This window comes from Sorex araneus, chromosome 4 (genome assembly GCF_027595985.1).
Source record: "Sorex araneus isolate mSorAra2 chromosome 4, mSorAra2.pri, whole genome shotgun sequence".
NCBI classification, from domain to species: domain Eukaryota; kingdom Metazoa; phylum Chordata; class Mammalia; order Eulipotyphla; family Soricidae; genus Sorex; species Sorex araneus.
In genome coordinates this window covers 170,446,348-170,471,229 of record NC_073305.1, presented here as the reverse complement: position 1 = coordinate 170,471,229, position 24,882 = coordinate 170,446,348, and the positions used below count along the sequence as shown (strand labels likewise).

The window sequence follows — 24,882 nt, the reverse complement described above, 5'->3', positions numbered from 1 at the left end:
CCATTTTATAAGTATAAATATCAGAACCTTACTAGACACCCTTTTAAAATTATCCTCAACTCAGTTCTAGATACATACTAAAAATCCCACCCAGGTTTTGGGAGAATGGACAAGAAAGATTTGCAGCTGAACCTTCTTATTCATGGGAGAGGGGCAATGAATGGAGTCAAAAGAAGGAACATGGAACGCTCATGTTAGAAGACTAAAACTGGAAGTTTAATTTCCTCATGGAACAGGCCTTACATTGTATAATTGGAGACAAATGAAATAGAAGGCAAAAGCCCTGGTTTATTTTGAGAATGCTGCAAGACATGTGTCCCTCGTTAGATGATTGTGTTACACAGCAGTGGGGACGTCCTGGAACTACACTTGTGCTCTGATCTCTCCCTTTACCGTACACACCATCCCTCAGGGAACACAGTCCTTCCTGGCTGTTGCCATATATATATGTTCTTATTCCAATCTGATCCTCTCATCCCCAAAATAATCAGCATGATCAGAATGAAGCAGATGGCACAGCCTTCTTTGGCATACTGGCAGATCTGTATCACTCACTCAGTATTTTTAGAACCAAGGGGATTGGAAATTATGTCCTGAGATGTTTGGGGGGGAAGACTTACTATCTTTCCATTGGTAACAGGTGCTGAAATATTACCGTATTTAAGACGTAAATGCAGTGTGTGTCAGGTCATCATCAGGACCCCTTTTCAGTTCTCTGTGAGGATTATTGGTGGTTGGCCAGATAATAGAAAGTTAATCACAGTCCTTTTTAAGATTGTGGCCAGAAAGTGCATCAGGTTTCAACCAAAGATTGGAATCAGCTGCAGCCAGCCAGGACTGGTCACATACATGGTGATCAGAGATGTCCTCCACATGGTTGATTTTTTTAAAAATAGCTAAGCTTTGATCCTTGGTCATGATGAATTTAGAGCCTGTTGGAGAAGATTACTTTTATAACTATATCATGGAAAGTGCTGATACTTATATTCAAAGGTCTATACTAATGGCAGACTCGTAGGATGAATGCAGTATTCTCTGTGAAGTTGAGTTTTTGACAAGACTTCTGAAGAAGCTAGAGAATGTTCGGAATCAGTTCAGCATTGGAGAACTAACTTTGCACTTAGGGTTGGACACAGAGAGCTCAGAGTCAGAGGCTACTTCTGGAGTAGAAAAATGTTCAAGACAACTATTTTGGTCTTTGAAAGTTCGACGGTATACAAAGACTGGAGGAAGTGTCTTTCACATTTAGAAAAAAATATATATGGCTACATCTAAGTCTCATGTATTTATATCCACCCTCTTTGGGGGACCCAGGGAAATGTGGGTTAATCATAACCATGGCTGAACCGCTACATCTAGGGAAGTGAGTGGAAAGTGGATGTGAGAGAACTTTACTAAGTGCTTAAAGGGCAGTTATTTCTTTTTTAAATAATTTAAGAAGCTTTACTTTTCCATTGCATTCTGTGTGTGCTAGTAAGCCAGCCATCAAGGTTAATATTTTCAAGCAACAAAGAATACCGGCTTCTTGCTTGCAACCTTGGATCCTCATTCTCAGAGTATGTGCAATATCCAGACTACTGGTTCCATCCAGTATGAATAATGGATAGTGGATAACCCACAGGGAGAGAATCTGTGTCTTCTCCCCATTACATCCACTGCTGAGTGGCTAGAACCCTGTGCTAATGTGCGGCTGATGGTTTCTCCCTATAGTCTCATCTCAGTGTCTCATCAAGGCTATTTGTCCAGGTGGTGTGGTGTGTGTGTGTGTGTATGTGTGTTTTATGACAACATGCTTTCACATCTTTCATTTCAATGAGTTGTCCATTTACCAGCATCACATTAAGTATCACAAATGAGAAAAACAAACTCAGTTCATAAATAGAAATAGGAAGACTGATATTTGCCTCTGAATCAGCAAGCCAGTTTTTTCAACTTGGGCATCTCCGCCACCACCTTTCTAGAGCCAGCAACTGGCTCAGTGGATCCTCCCAGGCTTCAGGGAAACCCAGTGGGCGAGCTGCACAGTGGTGCCCGCGGGGAGGGCAGAAGCAGACCTGCCTTAGAGTCTACACCGCCTCCTCCAGCAGCCATGAGCCACGTGCGCGGCTGTTTGGATTTAAGCTAAAATAGATTCAGTTTCTCAATTCCAAGCATTCAGGAGCCATCCCACACGTGACATTTCCGTCATCACGGAAAGTTCTGTTGGGCAGGCTGGGGCGAATGGATTGGAGAGACGTTGACCACAGGATAGATGCAGAAGGGGTGTGAGTAAGAGAGAAATTAGAACCCTCACCTCGCAACCAGCTCTTCCGCCCGTGTGACTAGTACTATTTTGAGTTCAGCTAGACTGGGAACAAGGAAAAGATATTTCCAAGCTGCAGATTGTGTGTATATCGAAATCCCTACATCTTAACAGACCTAGAAAGAACTTGGGGATTGCAAATGAATGACTATATTATATGATGGTGATAGATTCTAAGGCAACCCCCTCCCTTTTATTTTTTTATAAATAAAAAAAAAAAGAAAGAAAGCTGGACGGGTATTAGCGCCAGACTCAGGCTGGGTGAGAAGTAGGGCACATTATGAGACCTGGCAGCCGAAACTCGGCCACACTGGGTAGAATTCCTAGAAGGAGTTATTCTGTTTGTGGGGAGGTTTGTCAGGGATGACTTCAGGATGGGCCTTGAGTTAGAAGTAGGCAATGAGGAATTTGGGGAGACGGGTTTGGGCAAAGCCAGGAGAGGGGTGACCCCGGTGGCCACTGAGGAATAAAGTCTTGTGCACGCTGCACTGCAGAAAGGCAGCTGAGGGCCAGGCTGCTGGCAGAGAAGGCTCCGCTGGGATCTGTGCTAAGGTTTCAGGGCCAAAGTGTGCATGTCAGCTTTGAGTTCACCCCGGCAGGTGGTGCAGGGCAGCTCGAGGCTGCCTGCTGGCAGGAGAGCCTTGTGAATTATGACCGAACATTCCAAACATCTGAGCTACTGGGTGAGGAGCATGGAAAGTTTGCTGCCCTCTCTGTCCATGAGAAAGGAACAGAGGTTCCTGGACATGTGCTCTGTGCCGGTGCTTGGAAAGCCGGGAGAATAAAAGTTCACGGAGGTTGACCACGCCAGCCTGGTCATCTTCAAGGAATCCCAAGGGCCAGGAGGGGCGGCTCTCGGGGGCTGGCCTCGAGGGAGTGACTGCCAGGACATGTGTGGTTGGTTGGGACTAGACTCGGGCCGTGCTTGAATTCAGAAAGGCAACACGGGCATTTGACATGCTAGCGCCCACCCGCACGGACAGTGATTCTCTAGAACATTTAGAACGAGCTCAGGGTTCCCAGGGGCTGCCTCAGATCTGTCACCCAGTCCCTCAAACGCGTCTCTCCATGGGCCGGAGAGACTGGCATGAGGTACTGTTGGGAGAATAAGCCCACGTCCTAGCAGGGATATGCCAGCAGGGAGCTGGGTGGGTCCTCCAGGGTGGAATTGGGGGGTGCATTAAGGTGCCCTCCATGAGAGGGAAAGAGATGAGCAGAAGTTTCCTGGAAGATGACCCCCCCTGCTCCACACCCCAGCTGACATAACAGCAGCCGGAGCTTTCTCCACTTCTGCCCTCGGTTTTGTTCCCCTGGGAAAGCTTTATCTCCAGGTGCCCAGTGGCCCTGCCCGATCCCGAGTGCCTACCTACAGGCGCTTTCCTCACTGTTTGCCTCCATCCTCCGTGGCCTCAGACAAATTCAATATGCAAAGGACCCGGCCTCATCCCCTGGAAATTTAAACAGGTGTGGTAAACAAGTTCTGTCAGCAGCGAGCAGAATAGCACAGGGTCTGGAATAAGCTGGTGTGTGGGTGTGTGTCTCTGTGTGTGTGTGTGTCTGTGTGATTTTTGTTTGTGAAGCAGCCAAATCGTCAAATGTCCCTGGGGAAGCCAGGAGGGTGGTTTGTCCTTCAGCCTTGGCCCCGCTGGACTGCGCCTCCCCTGGCACTGTGATGGCAGGTTAGAGCCGGGTCTGTGGCACCAGCTGTCTCTGTCCCAAGCTTCCACCCGCTCTCAAAAGCCCGCGCTTCGCTCCTCAGCTGGGTGTGTTTCCTTCCGTGCAGGAAGGACTTCCAGAAACACGCCCGAGGAGGCAGGTTGGCGCTGCCTTTAGTGCCGCTGGCTGGCATGAGCTGCTTCTGCACTGGTGGGGGAGAAGGAGCCCTGGTTTCCAATGGCTAATGCAAGACCACTGTTCCTCTTCTCTCCACAGACAGTCTGGTGACCGCTCTAGTGATGCAGATTACCTTTCTGCTCCTGGAATCTCATCTCTGCCTCAGCTTTTCTTCTTCCAACTTCAGACTGCATATAAAGTGGGATGTGGGAAATCAGGAGATCGAACTAGTGATTACTGAGAGGCCCATGCGTGGGTAGGCCCACTCCTACCTTCGGTAGACCACGCCGCATCCCTGGGGTTCCGCTGCCATGGCTCTGCCCATGCGTTCAGTCAACCCTCCTTCCGTTTGTGCTTAACTGGCACAGCCCTTGCTCAGCGCATCTGAAAAGGAAGGTATCAGAAGCAAAACCCATGGCCACCTACCCCTGCCAGTTATGTGGCAAGACGTTCCTCACCCTGGAGAAGTTCACTATCCACAGTTATTCCCACTCCAGGGAGCGACCTTTCAAGTGCTTGCAGCCAGAATGTGGCAAAGCCTTCGTCTCCAGATATAAATTAATGAGGTGAGAGGCTTTAGAAAGGTATGTACGTGGACACGTACCTTCAGGCGGCTTGGCAGGCCCTCAGAACCAGAATTGCAGGGGAGAGGAGATGCTAAGTGTGGATGCATCTTAGCCTTTAAAGCTGCATCTGCAGTGATGATAGCGGGGTGGGGACAGTCTTGCTGGGTCATGCTGGTTCGTTCTTGCAGCAGACATTCCTACATTGCTGTCACATACCAGGCCTGAGAGCAGAGAGATTTAAATATATATATATATATATTTACATGCACGGGCTGGAGCGATAGCACAGCGGGTAGGGTGTTTGCCTTGTACGCGGCTGACCCAGGTTTGATTCCTCTGTCCCTCTCAGAGAGCCCGGAAAGCTACTGAGAGTATCTTGCCCGCACGGCAGAGCCTGGCAAGCTACCCGTGGCATATTCGATATGCCAAAAACACTAACAACAAGTCTCAAAATGGAGACGTTACTGGTGCCCACTCGAACAAATCGATGAGCAATGGGATGACAGTGACAGTGATATTTTTGGGTCACACCTGCTGGTGCTCAGGTCTTACTCCTGGCTCTGTGCTCAGGAATCACTCCCAGCAGGGCTTGGGGTTGGGGCACATATATGGTGCCAGGGCAGGGATCAAACCCAGGTTGGCCATGTGCAAGGCAAGCACTCTACCCTCTTTATTATCTCTGCCCCCTAAATTATTTCTCGAGGGTCTACTAGGCACTTATTTTCATGAGCGAAGTAAAAATATAGGATATAATTTCTGCCAGCAAAGAATATGTGTGATATAAAGGAGACAACATGTCCCAAAGCCGTTACGTCGCACGTAGCACAGCGAAAGCCAAGTGCTCTGGTTCTTTGAGAACCACACAGACACAATTCTCACTGATGTGCACAGCTTTTAATATCTGGTTTAGGAAAGCCCACTGTTTTTGTCTTTAATGGGTACAGCTACAAGACTGCTCACATGCAGAAGCATAGGTGAGAGTCAAAAGCACATGAGAGAATTTCCCTCCAAGCGGTGTTAACTCAGACCATGCTATCATCAAACCCCACTGTTTTCTCTGGTGCAGTATAATTAGCTGAGTTTAAAAAAATGAAGCCTAATGACTGCTCAGCTGTTTCCCAGTTCAGATGTGTTCTGTACACAGGCGAGTTTCTGGCTATGGTATGAGTCAACATTGAGCACCTACTGTGTGCCTTGTGCACTGATTTTGTTGCAGAGGCTCCCTGTTTTGCAACAGGCTGGGGCTGTGTACATAGTAATGACCCCGTCAAGCCTTGAGAGCTGTATTTGCAGCAGTTAAAACCGCAACGAGCATAGTTATGACTGTGCAGAGCCCAGAACTTGTCTAGGAGAGATATATATGGAAAGGGCAGTGGAGCCGACGGATTATTGGAGTAATGGGAATTAGGTGGGATTATCATGGGTAAACCACACCAAAGATGTCTTGGGCAATCCTTGGGAGGTGATGGTTCTGAGCAAGGGAAAGAACTGGTTGAGTTAAGGGTGTGGAAGTGAGGGAGGAAAGGGAAGCAATGTATTTTCTACAAGAACCAACAATCCCTGCCATAGCCACCAACATTTCTTGCCTCTGGCTTGGAGTGGAGGTCTACTAAAGAGATAGAAGAAGAGTGAGGTAGCAGGATGCTTTCGATTTTTTTTTTCCAGTGGGGGCAAAGGGGGTGGCAGCATTTCCATTCTTCTTATTTTCCTCCATTGCAACAGAAACTCCATTTTTCTAAGCAGAGGGGAAAATAGACTTGCTCAAGTAGAAAACAGAATGTGGGTCCCCAGGTAGTGAGGGCAGGCAGATGAAGATCACAATGGGCCAGGCAGGATATGAAAGAGGCAGAGGAGACCAGAGAGGGTTCGAAGGGCAATTGACACCGTCAGGTGAGATCTTAAAATGGTGGCCTTTGGTGCTATAGACATTCGATCAGATGGCTTCGTGGGTGGTGAGGTAAGAAGTTGAAAGAAGGAATTGTTGAAAATAATTTCAACAGGTTGTGGAAATAGTTTCTGGTCAAAGCGAGAATGCTCTTGATGGGCTCTGTTGCTCCAGTCTGAAAGGGAATGATTGATGGGAAGGTTTAACACCCAAGGGAAGTGTTTAACCCTGCCCCCCCCCCACACCACAAAAATACAAGTTCCAAAGGCTTCGAGCTGGTGAATGCTGAAAAGGTGTTATGACTCAGGTTACTACTGGTGCCTACCTATACCTTTCTTCTTCATAGGAAAGTAGAGGTAGGAAGAACTAGATCCAGACCCATTCATGTAGCATTACTGCTCTAGCCAGGGGTGAAAAAGGGAATCTGGTCCATTAAGAATCCTCCACACAGCAGAAAGGAGAGGGAGGCAAGAAGAGAGAGTTTAGTACAGCATTGGAATCCTGTTTACCAGGACTGAACAGACAGGCAGTGGTTTAAAGGCCTACTCTGAAATGCACCCCCCCCCCATCTCTTCCTGGTGATACCCACTCTCTGGCTGTCTGGCATAGGAGTGGGGTTATTTTTCCCTCTGATGGGCTCTAAAAACCCTTTCTGCCTCTTAGGGATATACAAATACACCTGAAACTTAAAGATTAATTTCAGATCTCTGACATAACTATTGTCTGGCGCCTGCCCTAACCTGTCACTTGGTTTCTGCCTTCCAGAATCCACCACACTCTAAGTGTCCCTTTGCAATGCCAAGCTCTGTTGTCCGGGGATGGGGTGGTGGGGGGAGAACTGAAGGAGATATTTTAGGCTTTGCTTTACTTTTAAGAAAAGGACAATTTGGCACACATTACTTTAATATTATTAAAATAACTTCTTGCCTGCCTCCTAACAGGGGTCACCCTATTATACCACCTCTTCCCGGGTCTACTTTTAGAAAAAGATCTGGAATGGACAATATAGGACAGGATGCTGAAAGGAACAATTGATACTCGTTGTGTGTACGTGTGGTACTGGGGTTGAATGCAAGGTTCTGCCTTAGCTTCATTCCTAGTCTAGTTAATATACTTTTGATTTAAACATATTGTCACAAGTAATTTCCCATCAAAGTCACAAGCTTAAAAGATATTTGTCAGTAGAGCAAGCTTTAGCAAAGCACCTCAAAGTGTTTGTGTTAAAAGGGACACAAAGCAACTTGGATTGTATCTTTGAGTCACAAGTTGTGGTTAAGAATGCTCTTTTTAAAGATATCCTAGTTTACCGTACTTAGTGTTCTTTACTTGATATACTTAGTAAAATGAAGCTTTTCAAGATGGCTATCCTGGGTTTCCTTATATTACTGTTCTTATAAAGCCACAGTTAAGACTTTAGATACTCAGTTGTACTGTGCTAAAAAGGGAATTGGGATAGTTTTCCCAAACTATCTTGTGTTGTACAAATACAAATGTAAAATGATTACTCTTAGATTCCAGATAGATAAGATGACTAAGGGTTGACCCTAAAGCCCCAGTTAAAAAATAAAAACTCAAAAAATTTTAGGAGTTGTAGCTTATCCTTCTTTCTACAAAAAGTCTTTCTGAATTTTATTGAAGACATTACCAAGGACTTTAGAAAGTGGGTTGAAGATATAGAAAAGGAAGATGGTTGTCACATACATTAAGATGAGAGCTGATAGTTCAGTATTACCTGGAGGTCAGCGGCTCAGGTTTAAGTATAATAGCCTATCCTGGAATGCACGGGGCTAAAGTTCATTTACCGATAGTGGGGTTAACATCGTGCATCAGGCAGGACACGTGTTCAGAAGTTAAAAGCCCCATGGCCTAAACCTGTTTGTCTCAAGATTAAGGTTGAAACTTTACTTAAAAACAATAACCTAAAGCTGAGATTATAAGCATTCTTTGTAGAAAGCTAATTTTGTCACTTTCAGAAATTTGGACATTTCCAAAAGGCAAGGAATATCCACTTATCACCTCTTCCTAAAAAAATATTATTTTCCTCAATTACATTCTTAAAATATATGTCCTTAATGTCTTTTCCAGCAATCTCTCTGTATCTATTAAGAAAATAGGTTGTCAAAAAATTATTCCTTAAAGGTTAAAAAAAATTGCATTATCCTTTGATGAGCGTCTTTTTAATGATTCCAACACTGTAGGTCTTGGTAGATGCTGGAAAAGAAAAGGTTTTTGAAAATCCAAAAGCCCTTGCACACTTAGAGAAACATCTCACAGTGTAATTGGCTTTCTACACCTTTCTTCCACCCTTAAAAAATAAAAGTAAAACTAAAAAAAACAAAACTAAACTTAAATCTACTGTGAATTTGTCTTCCCTCTGCCCCTAGGCACATGGCGACCCATTCACCCCAGAAATCTCACCAGTGCGCCCACTGTGAGAAGACCTTCAACCGCAAAGACCACCTGAAGAACCACCTCCAAACCCACGACCCCAACAAAATGGCCTTTGGGTGTGAGGAGTGTGGCAAGAAGTACAACACCATGCTGGGGTACAAGCGTCACCTGGCCCTGCACAAGGCCAACAGCGGCGACCTCACCTGTGGGGTCTGTGCCCTGGAGCTCGCCAGCACGGAGGTGCTGCTCAACCACCTCAAAGCCCACGCCGATGAGAAGCCCCACGGGGCCAAGGAGAAGAAGCACCAGTGCGACCACTGCGAGAGATGCTTCTACACCCGCAAGGATGTCCGGCGCCACATGGTGGTCCACACAGGATGCAAGGACTTCCTGTGCCAGTTCTGTGCCCAGCGCTTCGGGCGCAAGGATCACCTCACCCGCCACACCAAGAAGACCCACTCGCAGGAGCTGCTGAAGGAGAGTCTGCAGCCGGGAGATCTGCTGAGCACCTTGCATGCTCTCTCCCCCCAGTTTCAGCTCAAGGCGGCTGCCTTGGCGCCTTTCCCTTTGGGGGGTCCTGTCCAGAACGGGCTGGCAAATAGCTTGCAGGGGGAGGTTCACGGGCACCCCCACAATCTGGCAGAGCAGCACCCGCAGCCTATCATACCGCTGCCAGAGCCCTTGGTGCCTCTGCACCCGGTGGCAGCTCCCAACTCGCCGCCACCCCTGCAGAATCACAAATACAACGCGGGTCCTACCTCGTATGGTCCCCTGGGCAATCTGCCCCTCAAAACCGAGACAAAACCATACTGCAACATGAATTTGCTGGAGGACTTGCCTCTGCAAGAGCCTCAGTCACCTCACAAGCTCAACCCGGGTTTTGACCTGGGCAAGGGGAGCGCTGGCAAAATAAACCTGCCCAAAGAGCTCTCCCCAGATGCTGTGAACCTGACCATGGCTGCCTCTCTGGATCTCTCCCCACTGCTGGGTTTCTGGCAGCTGCCCCCTCCTCCCCAAAATGCTTTTGGGAACGGCACTCTTGCCCTGGGGCCTGGGGAGGCTCTGCCCCATCGCTTAAGCTGTCTGGGGCAGCAGCAACAAGATCCATCACTTGGCATGAACACCATGGGCCTGGGCCAGCTGGCCCTGCCACCTCTGCCTCATGTGTTCTCGGCTGCCACCGGCCAGGCCATTCTGCCTCATTTCCACCATGCATTCAGATGAATGGCTTTTCAGGCACACTAATTCTGGAAGGTGTTTTAAGATGCTTTCTTAAAACATCTGTTAGGATACACGGAAAGGAAAACTGGACCGGAAATAATGGCTTACTCTGTGATGACTAGCGTTGAGATAGCGAGTTTCTTGAATTGCATGTTTTTTGTTTTTTTTGTTTTTTTTCTTTTTGGTGCCAATCTGTCTTGAGTATTCATGCTTCATACCAAATTTACTACGCAAGTATTCTCTCATGGAACTGCATATACGTATTGTCATGACTGGCATCCAAACCCGGGCTGCTATATTTAGGCGTTCGTCAAGTTGAATTTAATCACAAGCCCTCATCATAATCCCGTTGACTAACTTTACTTGGGCAATGCCTACAGTAAGGGACATATGGCAAGCTTTGGACTGCTCCAAAGTTTTAGGAATTTTTAAGATAAGAAAATAACCTTTGTATCGCATATTATTACTAGTCTGTGTACTTCTTTTCAGAGACTTTTTTGCCTTCAGAGTTAGATGTAGTTTAGTTAGTTTTGTCATAGCCAACCTTTAGTGTTATGGAAACAATTTCTTGTGGAATAATTGACATCAACACCTTAAAAAAATACTTAAATGTAGTTTGAATATTTTCCACGGGATGCTATAATGTGAGTTATCATTTACTTCATTTATCTTAGACTAAACTGATTGTCATTTAACCAAAAAAAAAAGAGAAAAAAGAAAAAGAAAAAAAAAAAAACCTCTGTAACCTGATTAAGTGGCAAAATAATCCAGGCGTCAGCCAAGAAAAGCATTTTGCTGACTTTAATACTGATTATATTTTTAGCAGGAATTAGAGAATATTACTGGAATTTGAAAAAATATATCTCTTAAACAAAACTTTTCTTTGCGCTGGCTTAAAATACTTAAAATGCTTAAGTGCTGAGTATTATTTTTAATCATCGATAAGTGATTGCATTTAAAAATTCATCATTTATTTCAATGTTAGTTTTTCTTCGAAAATGTTAACCTTTTACAATGTAGCCGTAATCTCTTTTGAATTTGGTTTCTAATGAGTTTTGAAGATAAGAAATGTAACCTTTTTTTTTTTAACTTCTTTGTCATTTGCATTTAGAGGCTTTCTATATCAATATATATCTTACATATAATAAAATACAAAATCTCCATTTGGCTTGATCCATGTTTTTATTTCAGCGACACCAGTGAACTTCACATCAAGATATCAAATATTTCCAGCTCCTTAACTGGCTCCCGTATGCCCCCTCCTGGCCATATCTTCTCCACAGAAATAATATTTCTGACCTCTTGGGGTTCTATTAGATTCTGTTTTGGAGTCGAAGTAATATTGAAAGTAGACACATGAAACAGTTCATTCTCAATATTAAGAACTTTTTACTATACATAAAAACGATTGCCTAACATTACATGAATGGTATCGTAGGTCAGAATGCCAGGTTCCAAATTTCATTCTCCCTTGGGCTATGATTCCTCTTTACCACTGACCTCTAGTAAAATTAGAAAATATACCTGTTTCTTATCGGTAATTCTTCCAAAAGCATTCGTCCCCCTGAATCTCAAGAGCCTTTTTGTTTTAGACTTACCTCTGAGGAAAGTGTGGTGGGGTGAGAAAGGAAAGCTTTGAGATCCTTTGTCCATCGCTGTTATGCCAGTTGTGAGACACTCTGACTCACAGCTCTCCCCCCCCAGCCCCCGGCCCCCGGGAAGCTGAAGAACATCAAGGAGATGGAGCAGGTGTTGACGCTGGTCCTGCAATTACCCTGGGGCTGGACTAAGGTGAAACAAAGATAGTGGATCCTTTACCTGTAGAACTACAAGGGACAAAAATGAGCCCTTCACCCGCTCAATACCCCTACTGCAAACCACAACACCCAAAAGGAGAGAGAGAACAGAAGGCAATGCCCTGCCACAGAGGCGGGGTGGGGTAGGGGGGATGGGATGGGGAGTGGGAGGGATACTGGGATCATCGGTGGTGGAGAATGGGCACTGGTGGAGGGATGGGTTCTCTAGCATTGTATGACCGAAACACAAGCACGAAAATATGTAAATCTGCAACTGTACCCTCACGGTGGTTCACTAATAATTTTTTTTAAATGAGCCCCTCAGTAGGTAACCCACTGCTCCAGGAGGTCTAAATCAGTTCATGCCTCTCCAACCAACCTCTTCAGGGGAAGGCATCTTCCCAAGCAAGCAGCAAGGGAGCAAGGAGGGTCTACTGGGTTTGTCTCAACTAAAATTCTCCAAGACTCATTTAGAGGTACTTCTACAGGTATTTGGAGATGGTCAGATCCAGGACACATACCTACCTGATTTACTGGTGGTCCCCCAAAACATAGGTCATGAGAGTTTCTGTTATGTCTGCTGCACTATCCATGGAAATAATTTGGGAGTCTCCTACTTCAGTTCAGATGGGAAAAGAATGGTTTTGTTCATTGCTAATTGAAATTCCCTGAGTTTTCTAAGAAAATGCAAAACTTCTTAGACTAAGAAAAGTAGGAGACTCCACAGAAAGGTTATTAACCAGAGACAGAGAGATGATACAGTGGGTAGGGCACTTAACCTTGCGTGCTGCTGCTGATGTGGGTTCGATTCCTATCACCCCCATATGGAATCTCAAGCCCTGTTAGGAGTGATCTCTGAGTGCAGACTCAGGAGTAACCCCTGAGCACCATCAGGTGTGGCAAACAAAACCCTAAAAACTAGTCATTAAGATGATAAAACAAAGTTATCTTTGAGACACTTCTTCCTAACAGAGTTACAAGAAACAATCAACATGGGAATAAAACATTAGTTTCAATTTGACCATGAAAAGTGACCTAAGGTCACTTGAAGAATGCTCCCCAAAGTGTGGTCATTGTAACCTGTTCCAGAATTCTATGAGGAAATTCTGCATGGTATACAAAATACTTTAACCTTTCAAGTAGCAGTAAAATGGAAATTTTGGTGGAGGGAAGGTCACACTGGTGGTGTTGGAACACTACGTGTTGAAACAATTTTCATAAATAATGAACAACTTTATAAATCATGTGTTTAATAAAATTAATTGTCAAAAAATTTTGTACACCATGAAAAAAAAATAGTAGTCGACATTAAGCAAAAATAAAGTCTTGCAACACTATGAAGACAAAGTCATGTTAACCACAATTTTAGAAAGAGAAGGACAAATAGCAGAAAATCTCCCTTCTATGTGGCACCTAAAGAAATGAATCAAGTGGCCAGAGTTACAGTACAGTGGGTGGAACACTTGACTTGCTTGCGACTGACCCATGTTTTATCCCCTACACCACATGCAATCCTCCAAATCCCATCAAGAAGTGATCCATGAGTGCAGAGTCAGGAGTAAACCCTGAGCATCACTGGATGCAGGGGTGGCGGGGAGGGTCAATCAAGGGAACAGATCTCGTGCAATAAAAACACTTAGACTCTGACCAAAAAACAAGGTTATCAAGGATAGGGATGGGGTATGGAAGGGCCCTATGCATAGTAGGGAGGAACAGCAGAACTCTGGTTGTAGGTTTGATGTGATGACACCGTACCCCTATAAAACATATTAAACATTTGCACAGTGGGAAACCAATGTTACCATACTTAAAAATAATAGTATTTCTAATTACAGTTTAATATTTGTTAGACACAAATATAAAAGTTGAGATTTCATAACTTAGTGTAGAATGAGTTGAGAACTCATGGCTGTTTCTCCCAGAAGGGAGCATAAAATGATGCCCCCATAACCATGCCACCGGACTCCACACCGGGGGTGCCCCAGAGGGGGTCAGGAGCAAGGGACCCAGCCCTGGCAGCCAACCTCCACTACCCCACCACCGCCACACTCCAGGCCACTTTTCACATGCTCGGACTGAGCCCCACACATGAGTGAACATATTCCTTGACACATCATCATGAAGGCAAATATATATATGTATATATATGTACATATAAACATATGTATATATATGTATATATACTTCAGAGAGCCCAGCAAGCTACTGAGAGTATCCCACCCACACGGAAGAGCCTGGCAAGCTCCCCGTGGCGTATTCAATATGCCGAATACAGTAACAATAACAGGTCTCATTCCTCTGACCCTTAAAAGAGCCTCCAATTGTTGGGAAAAATGAGTAAGGAGAGGCTGCTAAAATCTCAGGGCTGGGGGGCTGGAGTGATAGCACAGCGGGTAGGGCGTTTGCCTTGCACGCAGCCAACCCGGGTTCAATTCCCAGCATCCCATATGGTCCCCTGAGCACCGCCAGGGATAATTCCTGAGTGCAGAGCCAGAAGTAACCCCTGTGCATCGCTGGGTGTGACGCCAAAAATAAATAAATAAATAAAAAATAAAATCTCAGGGCTGGAACGAATGGAGACATTACTGGAGCTTGCTCAAGTAAATCAATGAACAACAGGATGACAGTGATACAGTGCTATAGTAATGTAGAATGGATATAATTTTCAAAAAACGAATGTTCATAGTAAGTAAATAATGCTAGCACTTCAAAGATTTTTCACTCAAAATTTCTATCAAAGTGACATTTTCTTTAAAAATCTAATAAATGTCCAACTTGTGAAAGAAATGGGTTTTAAATCAAATGTCATATAGGTTGAGGTGTTCTTTAATGATTTTCTTTTGGGAATTCTGAAGAGGGTAAATAAAATTTGAAGATACACGATGTCATGAGTGGGACAGTGGAATTGTAAATAGCATTTCTTCTTAGATGATATTTCTGGTACAGAGCCATCCAGGCTGATAAATTTCAGGGAACCAGTCTGAAAGCAGAAATAAGAGACATTTACTTTAGATAACTGTTGTTTCTATAGAAAAAACATTAAGTAACATAGTCCTCCAGATTTAAAATTGTGGGCTAGAGACATAATACAGGGTTTAAGGCTTGTGCCTTGAATGTGGCTGACCCTGATTTAATTTCTGGCCCCACACGAACCCCCTGAGTATTTTTGGGTGCAATAAAATACAATTTAGGAGCTGGAGCAATGGCACAACCGTAAGGCATTTGCCTTGCACGCGGCCGACCCAGGTTCGAATTTCAGCATCCCATATGGTCCCCCAAGCACTGCCAGGAGTAATTCCTGAGTGCATGAGCCAGGAGTTACCCCTGTGCATCTCTGGGTGTGACCCAAAAAGCAAAATAAATAAATAAAATTTAAAATTTTTTTAATTTAATTTAAATTTTAAATTTTTAAAATTTTATTTTAATGCATCGCCAAGGTACTGTTACAGGCTTACAAACTTTTGTGCTTACGTTTCAGTCATACAATGTTCAAGTTTACCCATCCCTCCACCAGTTTATTTAGAATTGTTTTTAAGAAAGCATTGGGAATCAAAAAGCCTCTAACACCACAATAATCCAATTCAACTCCAGTCTTGAGAAACTGATCTTCTTTGGTACAACATATTTGAGAAAAGGAACAGATCAAATGAGAACAGATTCCTCTGTTCCCTATAAAGCTACAGATCAGAAACGGATGTCACAGTTCAAACGACAGGTTTGGCCTGAAATCAAACTACCAGAGCAGGCGTTGAATTCCCCCAACTCAGGGTTGCACACCCCCCCCCCCCCCCCACACACACACACACCCCACCCCGCCGCCACACTTCTCTGCTTTCCTGCTACAGTTCACTAGCCAGCTCGGCACCTTGGTGGATTATCCAGGCCTAGCTATGTCACAATTGTTGTTCCCTTACCTGGCCTCTAGGGGTTAATCCTTTTCGAAGGTTTAGTAGATCCTTGTTTAAGCTTTGCTCCAGAAGCAAGGTCTTGAGCTAATCATTTGCAGACATAAACAGACTGGTTATGTGAAAGCAAACATTAGCATAACGCGGGAAGAAAAGATCACGAAAGCCTCGCGCTGATTTTGAACATTTCTAGTCATCCTTTATGTCTGGTTCTGGAGCTAGAGACACATATGCAGTCTCTCTCCAGGCCCAATAATAAGGACACCGGGGCTGTCCCACGGGTCTTCTTTCCTCTGCGGCTCTCCTTCACTCACTGATCCCAAGACAGATTTCTGAACCACGTCAGGGAGTAGCTCACCACCGATACGTCTCTGCTCCTTTCCCCCACGACTGTGCCGACTCTCCTGACTGACCCTGAATGTTTTGCATCTTCACCACTCTGTCAACTCTCAGGCTACAAAGGTTAAGCCCTCGGAAGCCTGAGATGTTGTTTCATCCAGGGGTTATTTTCATAGTAATGAACTCATTGCATAGACGTTATTTCTTTTCCTTCATGCCAGCAGCACTGTTGTTAGCAATAAAAATGTATAGGAGTTTACAGATATAAGCATCCATCCCTTAGTCTGTTTGGGCCCACAGGTACAGGCAGGATGCTCAGAGAATTGTTTTTGGTCATAACCGGGCGGGGCTCAGGGATCACTCCTTGCTCTGCGTTCAGGGACCACTCCTGGTGCGGGGACTCATCTGGAATACCAAGAATTGAATCCTGGCTGTCCACATGTAACACAAGAGCCTTACCAAGCTTTACTAGCTCTCTAACACAAATGTTATTTAAGGAAAAAAAGACATCCTACAGACATCAGTCTTGACCAGTGTTTTATGAAGCCTCTGCCGACCCACCCCCTCCTTCATTAAAGGATAAGAGTTATCAAATAACCCAGGAAAATTGTGACTTAAACTATCACAGGACACTGGCATGAAAAGGATTTTCAGGGTTAGTTTTCCCCAGACCTATAAACTTTATTTCTCCCAAGGAATTGACAACTGACCCTTGGCTACTCATTCTATTTGCTACACAATTAAATTGGGAAAGAAAGGTATAATGCAGGTAAGAATTTTAAGCCTTGGTTAAATCAACGGGTTCCAGGAAAAACAAAAAAAAAGCAGAGCTCTCATAACGAAGTTGTGCCATGCAATTCAATAAATTTATGAAACAACATAGCTCTAGAAACTAAATTCCATTTTAGGTACTTTATTAAGTCTGAAAGAAGCTGATGCCCAGTGATTCCCTCCCAGTAAGTCAAATTTTTTCTTTTAAAATACAGATGTCTTCTGCCTAGGATATATAAACTTGCTTTCCCTTTGAACATTAAAATCTCTATAATAATGTGAAAAGAACCATATTTTTTCTAGACCAATTTCATAATTAAAAATTAGAGAACATGATGGTAATTATTAGGTGTTTTATTAAACACCTATATATAACATACAACTCACCCTTGAACAACATGGATATGAACAGCACAGATTGACACATATGAAGTTTTTTTTGTTTTGTGTGGGGTTTTGGGGGGATGATTGGTTTTGATACACTATTTCTCATTTAGACTCAACCAGCCACTGTTTTTAGCTGAATCTGCAGTGTATGACCCATGGATATGGGAGGAATAATTATCAACTATACCAGATTTTCAGCTTGAAGGGAAGTGAGGACCCCTTGTCACTTCCCACCATGTTCAACTATATTTGCTTGAGCAGGCACCAGTAACGTCTCCGTTGTGAGACTTGTTGTTACTGTTTTTGGCATATCGAATACGCCACAGGTAGCTTGCCAGGCTCTGCCGTGCAGGCGGGATACTCTCGGTAGCTTGCCGGGCTCTCCCAGAGGGGTGGAGGAATCGAACCCGGGTCAGCCGAGTGCAAGGCAAACGCCCTACCCGCTGTGCTATCGCTCTAGTTCCATTCAACTATATAGATGGAACTAACTCACGTTTGTGCTTTTTACCTAGTGTTCCTAAAGCTTGTTTGACCATCTTTTCCTATTCAATTACTGTCAAGATGCTGACCTAGGTGCTTCCTCATTTGTAAACTAGAGCTGTGAATGATTAAGTTTACTCCCTTGTGTTACTAGGAAAGCTAAATGAGTTAATATCTAATGTCAGAGGTATTTAGAAGGGTGTATAATGTACACATGGACTATTATTCATGAAGAGGGGAGTTTTTCATGTACAACAAAAGTAGAAATAGTCTGCCAGCTCATCATCAGGAACACTGCTGAAGCTGGACTCTTGTGAGACGATACCGTGCTTTTGAAGAAATTCTTTTCCATAGGAAAATATCTGGGCTGGAGCGATAGCCTTAGGTTGGGCATTCGCCTTTCACTCTGTTGACCCGTGTTCGATTCCTCCGCCCTTCTCGGAGAGCCCAGCAAGCTACTGAGAGTATCAAGCCCGAGCGGCAGAGCCTGGCAAGCTACCCGTGCGTATTGGATATGCCAAAAACAGTAACAATAAGCCTCTCAATGAGAGACGTTACTGGTGCCCGCTCGAAAAAATCGATGAGCAACGGGATGACAGTGACAGGAAAATATCTAAAGTGTATTTAGCAGAAAAATCAGAATATGTTCGGGGACTGTGACCCAACTTTAATAAGAAGGAAAGGGAAAACAATAGGAACAGGAAAATACCAAGAGAACGCATCAACTTTATCAGTGGCCAGGTCACGGGGTTAAATTATGAGTTTTTTTTCTTTATATTTGTCATTTTTCCACTAGCATGTATAGTAAACATGAGTTGTCACATTTTTTTTAATGCTTTTGCAAAAGAAGTTCTTGCAAGCTAAATTAAAGTGGGTAACAATGAAACTCCCCCAGACCATCAGAGTTGCCTAATTGACACAAACATGTGTGCCTGTGGAGGATGGCCCAGCATTGCCCCCAGTCACAGGTGGTCTGTGGCACCTCAGTGAACACTTCCAGCCTTCCAAGTTCTATCTCCAGGCTCCCATTCTCACCTCTGCTCTAACCCCTATACTATTTCTCTCGCCTACACTTTCTGTTCTCTCCAAGTCTTCTGTATGCTTTGGCCAAATGTGTCATCTGTGTCCAAGTATATAATTCTACTTTTATTTTTCAGTACCAAATTTTCTTTTGGGCTGAAGCAATAGCACAGCAGTAGGGCGTTTGCCTTACACGCGGCCTACCTGGGTTCGATTCCTCTGTCCCTCTTGGAGAGGCTGGCAAGCGACCGAGAGTATTGCGCCCACACAGCAGAGCCTGGCAAGCTACCCATGACATATTCGATATGCCAAAAACAGTAACAATAAGTTTCACAATGAAACGTTACTGGTGCCCCCTTGAGCAAATCGATGATCAATGGGATGACTGTGACTGTGACATTTTCTTTTACAACTGTTCTACCCTGGTCAAAATTGACCTCATCCCAAATGACTCCACCTCCCCCAAGCTTTATAGATCTCAGATAATTATCTTTCCTCACAAGGAGGCAAAGCTGATGTTTTTCTTTTTTTCCCCTTTTTAAAAAATCAATAATCAAAATAGATACTAATTGATAGCAATGTATTCATTTGCAGCTCAGATAAGCTCAACTGGAAATTTTTAGCTTTAACCAACTTGATAAAAAAATATTTGAGCACAGCTGATCCTGATTATGTGATAATCATATCACATGATCTTTGCTCGTTCTTCTTTTTTTTTTCTCTTTTTTGGACACCCCCAGCGATGCACAGAGGTTACTCCTGGCACTACACTCAGGAATTACTCCTGGCAGTGCTCGGGGGACCATATGGGATGCTGGGAATCGAACTCGGGTTGGCCGCGTGCAAGGCAAACGCCCTACCTGCTATACTATCATTCCAGCCCTTCTCTCTTATTTTTTGTTCCTGAATAACTTCTTTCAGATATGACTCAAGGTAGAATTTATCCTCTTCATGTATTGTCCACTCACTGTTCCTCAGGCAAGATCTGTGCTCTCATGGTCCAGTCCAGACCTCTCTTGATGCAAAGCATCCGGTCATTCTACAAGGTTCTCTGGAGGCCTCCTGATGGCGTCCTTCAAGTCCTCATCCTCATAGATCATATCTTCACACATTAACCACAGTTTGTTGAACCCCACGGCATTGTAATACCATTTCTCAAAGCCCTCCAGCCTCCAGCCCTAGGATGCAACGATCTCCCTGCCCACCATATTGACACTCCCCCAGCCCATCCCTCACCTTATGCCTTTTTTATATGCCTTAGGAATTTATAGCCCATTTAAGGTTAGCAATTATTGGAAATAACTATTAAATATTAGATAATTTATTGAATATATCCCCCCTAGACTATTAAGAGTAAACAGCATAAACTGTGGGTATGCATGGCAGTTGGGTGTTGAATGAATGAAACTGTGTTCTGTGTGTGTCAGCTTCATATACTATCCTCCCACATGCTCTCTTTTATGAGACACGGCAGCCCCTGTGAGTGACATATCTTTTCACAAGGTCCTGACATGGATGAAGATTGTGACTTACACATTTCTGCAGAGTGTGCATATAGAACAAGAGAGATGCTACGCAGACTACTCAAAAGAGCTGGAAAATGAAAGTCAGAGCTTTAGGTTGACTTGCCGTCTGATGAAAAACTACCAGGGGATTTATGAGGAAGGTCACAACACCCAGTGACCTACATGACTGCTGATCCTCTAGAAGTAGCTGAACTCATCAGCAACATTGACCTTTGAAAAATCTTTGATCACAATTCCATTTATATGGAACAAAACAAAAATAACGGACGCAGATTCGAGTCTGTTTCTCTCACTCCACTCTCCTAAGTGCTTTTCACTGAGAAATGTTTTGAGGTACTCCACTCCCCTCGGTCTGCAGCTCTGCTTCTGTTTCCGACCCAGAGTGGCTCTGGGGAAATGTGACTGATTGAAAGGTGTACACTTACTCTGAAGGTTTCCTTTTTAAATATGAACAGGAAAGATCACCAGAAAGAATAAAAATTAAATTTTAGGGGTAGTGATATGGTTTAAGTGGTAGCACACAGACCTTGCATGTGAGGGCCTAGGTTTTATCTTTCACAGTGCATGTCACACCCCTCACCAACACCCCCAGCAGCACCAGGTGTGGTCACCACAATAGCAAGTGTGTGTGTGTGTGTGTGTGTGTGTGTGTGTGTGTGTGTGTGTGTGTGTGTATATATATATATATATCACTGTCATCCTGTTGTTCATTAATTTGCTCGAGTGGGCACCAGTAACGTCACCATTGTGAGACTTGTTACTGTATTTGGCATATCGAATACGCCACGGGTAGCTTGCCAGGCTCTGCCGTTTGGGCGGGATACTCTTGGTAGCTTGTCGGGCTCTCTGAGAGGGATTGAGGAATCAACCCAGGTCAGCCACGTGCAAGGCAAATGCCCTATCTGCTGTGCTATCGCTCCAGTCCATAAAACACAAAATAAAATAATTCTTTTTTAACCTTAAGCCAGAAATAAAATAAGAAAATTCCTCTTCTCTTCCTTCCTTCCTTCCTTCCTTCCTTCCTTCCTTCCTTCCTTCCTTCCTTCCTTCCTTCCTTCCTTCCTTCCTTTTTCTTTTTCTTTCTTTCTTTCTTTCTTTCTCTCTCTTCCTTCCTTCCTTCCTTCCTTCCTTCTTCTTTCTTTCTTTCTTTCTTTCTTTCTTTCTTTCTTTCTTTCTTTCTTTCTTTCTTTCTTTCTTTCTTTCTTTCTTTCTTTCTTTCTTTCTTTCTTTCTTTCTTTCTTTCTCTCTCTCTTTCTTTCTTTCTCTCTCCCTTCCTTCCTTCCTTCCTTCCTTCCTTCCTTCCTTCCTTCCTTCCTTCCTTCCTTCCTTCCTTCCTTCCTTCCTTCCTTCCTTTCTTTCTCTCTCTCTTTCTTTCTTTCTTTTTCTTTCTCTCTTTCTTTCTTTCTTTCTTTCTTTCTTTCTTTCTTTCTTTCTTTCTTTCTTTCTTTCTTTCTTTCTTTCTTTCTTTCTTTCTTTCTTTCTTTCTTTCTTTCTTCCTCTTTCTTTTCTACATTTCTTCTCCCTTTTTATCTTTCTTTTTGCATCTTTCTTTTCTTTCCTTTCTTTCCTTTTGTATTTTCCTTCCTTTTAAATGTCTGTATCTTTCTTTTCTTTTTTCTCTTCTTTCTTTTCTTTCTTCTTTTTTCCTTTCTTCCCTTTGTTCTGAGACCATACCCAATGGTACTCAGGGATCACTCCTGAGTGTGCTTGGGAGGACCATGTGTGGTGCCACACAGATCAACATGGGGCTGGCCACGTTCAAAGCAAGCATCTTAACCCCTGGGATATTTCTCTGGTCTAAAATAAGCTATTTCCTAAATGAAAATTTATAAGTTAATGACAAAAAAAGTAAAACTATAGATTTACAATATCTATCTCCTCCATATATTTTATTCAAATAAGTATATATTGCATATCTCATATGTTCCATGAACAATTCTAACAGCTAGGTAAAAGGCAATACAATAAAATAAATGTAGGGGCTAGGGAGATAACTCAAGGGGTGGAGCACATGCCCGCCAAGTGGTTAAATGCGAAAGCACCATCAGATCTGACCCCTATAAAGGAGGCCCGTCTCTGCTTTCTTGACACTTGGATTTCTTTTGGTGGAGATGAGATTTTTTTTTAATTATAAGGTTATAAATGCTATTTTTAAAAACCTGTAAAAGGAATTGTGGAAGTTTCTATTAATTTTTTTGTTCTTTGTATGGGCTGGAGCGATAGCACAGCGGTTGGGCATTCGCTTTTCACTCGGCCTACCCGGGTTCGATTCCTCCGCCCCTGTCAGAGAGCCCAGCAAGCTACTAAGAGTATCGAGCCCGCACAGCAGAACCTGGCAAGCTACCTGTGCGTATTGGATATGCCAAAAACAGTAACAATAAGTCTCAATGAGAGACATTACTGGTGCCTGCTCGAGCAATGGGATGACAGTGACAGTGATGGTTTTTGTTCTTGGTATCACATCTAATGATTGTGCGGGATACTCCTGGCTGAGCTCAGGGGTGGCTCCTGGCAGTGCGTGGGGGACCCTGTGGTGCTGGGGGGTCACACCAGGCCCCCTGCCATGCAAAGCATGGGCTCTAGGCCATGCGGCACTCTCTCTGCTCTCAGTCTTGATTCATTCTAAACAGAGAAGCCTAAGAACAGAGACCTGAGGGGAGCAGGGGTGACAGTGCAGAGGAAAGGGGACTTGTCTTGGTGTTCAGCAGAGGAGTAGCCAGGCAGAGGCCCCGGGCCAAGAGAGTGCAGGACAGTCATGTTCCAGGCCTCACACAGAGGCCACGGGAGGGAGAGCTGGATTGGGTGGAAACCGGGGCAGGTGAGGTCAGGAGGCGATAGAGAAGCCAGCTCGGGCCTGTGTGTCTTAGCCTTGCTCTGTCTTAGCCTTGGATTTAGCAATATCCTGGGGGTTACTGACCCTCATGCAGCAAGAGCAAATAGCAACCACTGTGCTTAGCTCCACTGGCTTGTACACCTACCTAAGGCCTAAAGCAGCAAATCGGTTTTGTTTGTTCATTTGTTTTGTGTTTTGGGGTGATCGCACTCAGAGATGCTCAGGGGTAACTTCTGGCTCTGCATTCAGGGATCACATAGCATCTCGGGGGACTGTATGGGGTGCCAGGGATTCAACCTGGGTCAGCTGCATAGAGAGCAAACACCCTACATGCTATATGATGACTCCGGCCCCAAACTGGTCTTTTTTATGTTCCACTTCATATCACGGACTAGGACACAGAACTTCCAAGTCCTAAAATCCAGGAACTTTCCTTTAAGTTTTTCCATTACTGTAGAGTATACTTTAGTTTAAGAAAGCAAACCCTTGCTTTATTTTAAGGCACACCTGGCAAACAGGATTCTTCTATTCCCTGCACTTTACAAATTTACTAGTCCAGGGGGCAAAGGTCTCTGACTCCACTGTTACACTTGGTGTGACTTCATATGGTCAGACTTGTGTAATCTTCATGAATTCAAGACGGTCTCTCTCAGCAAATACAATTCAATGGGGGAGATTTTTACTGGAAGGAGATACAGAGCTCTTCATGGTTTGTGTGTGTGTGTGTGTGTGTGTGTGTGTGTGTGCATACAATGTTATAGATATATACAGACACAATGCATATTTTAAAAACTTAGAAAAGAAGCCAGAAAGGGAAGAGGTTATCTCTTCTGGAGGACACTAATCATTATACTTTGGGAAAAAGCATACTAGTTTTGATAGTTTTATGAAACAAATGAACATAGAATTTAAGTAAATTAAGTTTTCTAAGTGAACATTCAAATCTACCCCATCGTGCACTTTTAACAAATCAGGGAAAAACAATTGACTTGGGTTTATAAGGCAATGGAGAAAAGTCTAAAGTGCCAATTCAAGGTTCAAAGGGCCAGACAATATGCCATGTACTTCCTCGGCCTCAAGTTCCGTCTCTGGTGCTATATGCACCCCCTTTCCCAGCCCCGCTGGGGTGACACCAGTGGCTTCTGACCCGGGCTGGATATTGCTGGGAGTGGCCTTGTGACCAGCAGTTTCTTAGAGGCTTTTTACAGCTTATGAGAAACGTTAGTGAATAAGCTTTGGCACTGCTTTGACTTTATGTGACTTTAAGTCACTTATGACTTTATGGACCTTGAGACCATAAGTTCCTCCTCTAGTTCTGATAATACATTAAAAATTAGACTCCTGCTTGGAACCAGTGCCCTAGTTAATACATTGAAAATTAGACTTCCTATGCCTTGTACGGTCAGGACCTAACTCATACTGCCTTCCTACTGCATGTTGCTTTTCGTACTGAAGAATGCCATGTTTGTAATGCGGTTCAGTAAAGAGTACTCTCTCTACATCTGCTGTTCACCAATGCTGTGCCTGGAGCAAATCACAGTCTCTCTCAGCCTGTGTCCCTTTCTCTAGTTTAAAATATTGTGACAGGGGGTGGGAGGAAGTGCTGGAATGATAGGACAGTGGGTAG

At 44.0% G+C, this 24,882-nt stretch overlaps 1 protein-coding gene and 1 pseudogene across 2 annotated transcripts in view; one reads left to right on the top strand and one right to left on the bottom strand.

Moving 5' to 3' along the window:
- The window catches only part of PLAGL1 (PLAG1 like zinc finger 1), a 44,688-nt gene extending 33,327 nt beyond the window's left edge, over nucleotides 1–11,361 (top strand). For both annotated transcript variants that reach the window (XM_055136463.1, XM_055136464.1), the window contains exons 7-8: nucleotides 4,235–4,701; nucleotides 8,971–11,361. In XM_055136463.1, the coding sequence (XP_054992438.1) occupies nucleotides 4,550–4,701; nucleotides 8,971–10,201 (1,383 nt within the window). In that variant the 5' untranslated portion in view covers nucleotides 4,235–4,549 and the 3' untranslated portion in view covers nucleotides 10,202–11,361. The remainder of the gene's footprint in view (nucleotides 1–4,234; nucleotides 4,702–8,970) is intronic.
- A 3,557-nt stretch (nucleotides 11,362–14,918) lies between these two features.
- On the bottom strand, nucleotides 14,919–20,104 carry LOC101542233 (cytochrome b-c1 complex subunit 7-like; annotated as a pseudogene).
- Nucleotides 20,105–24,882: the final 4,778 nt, after the last annotated feature.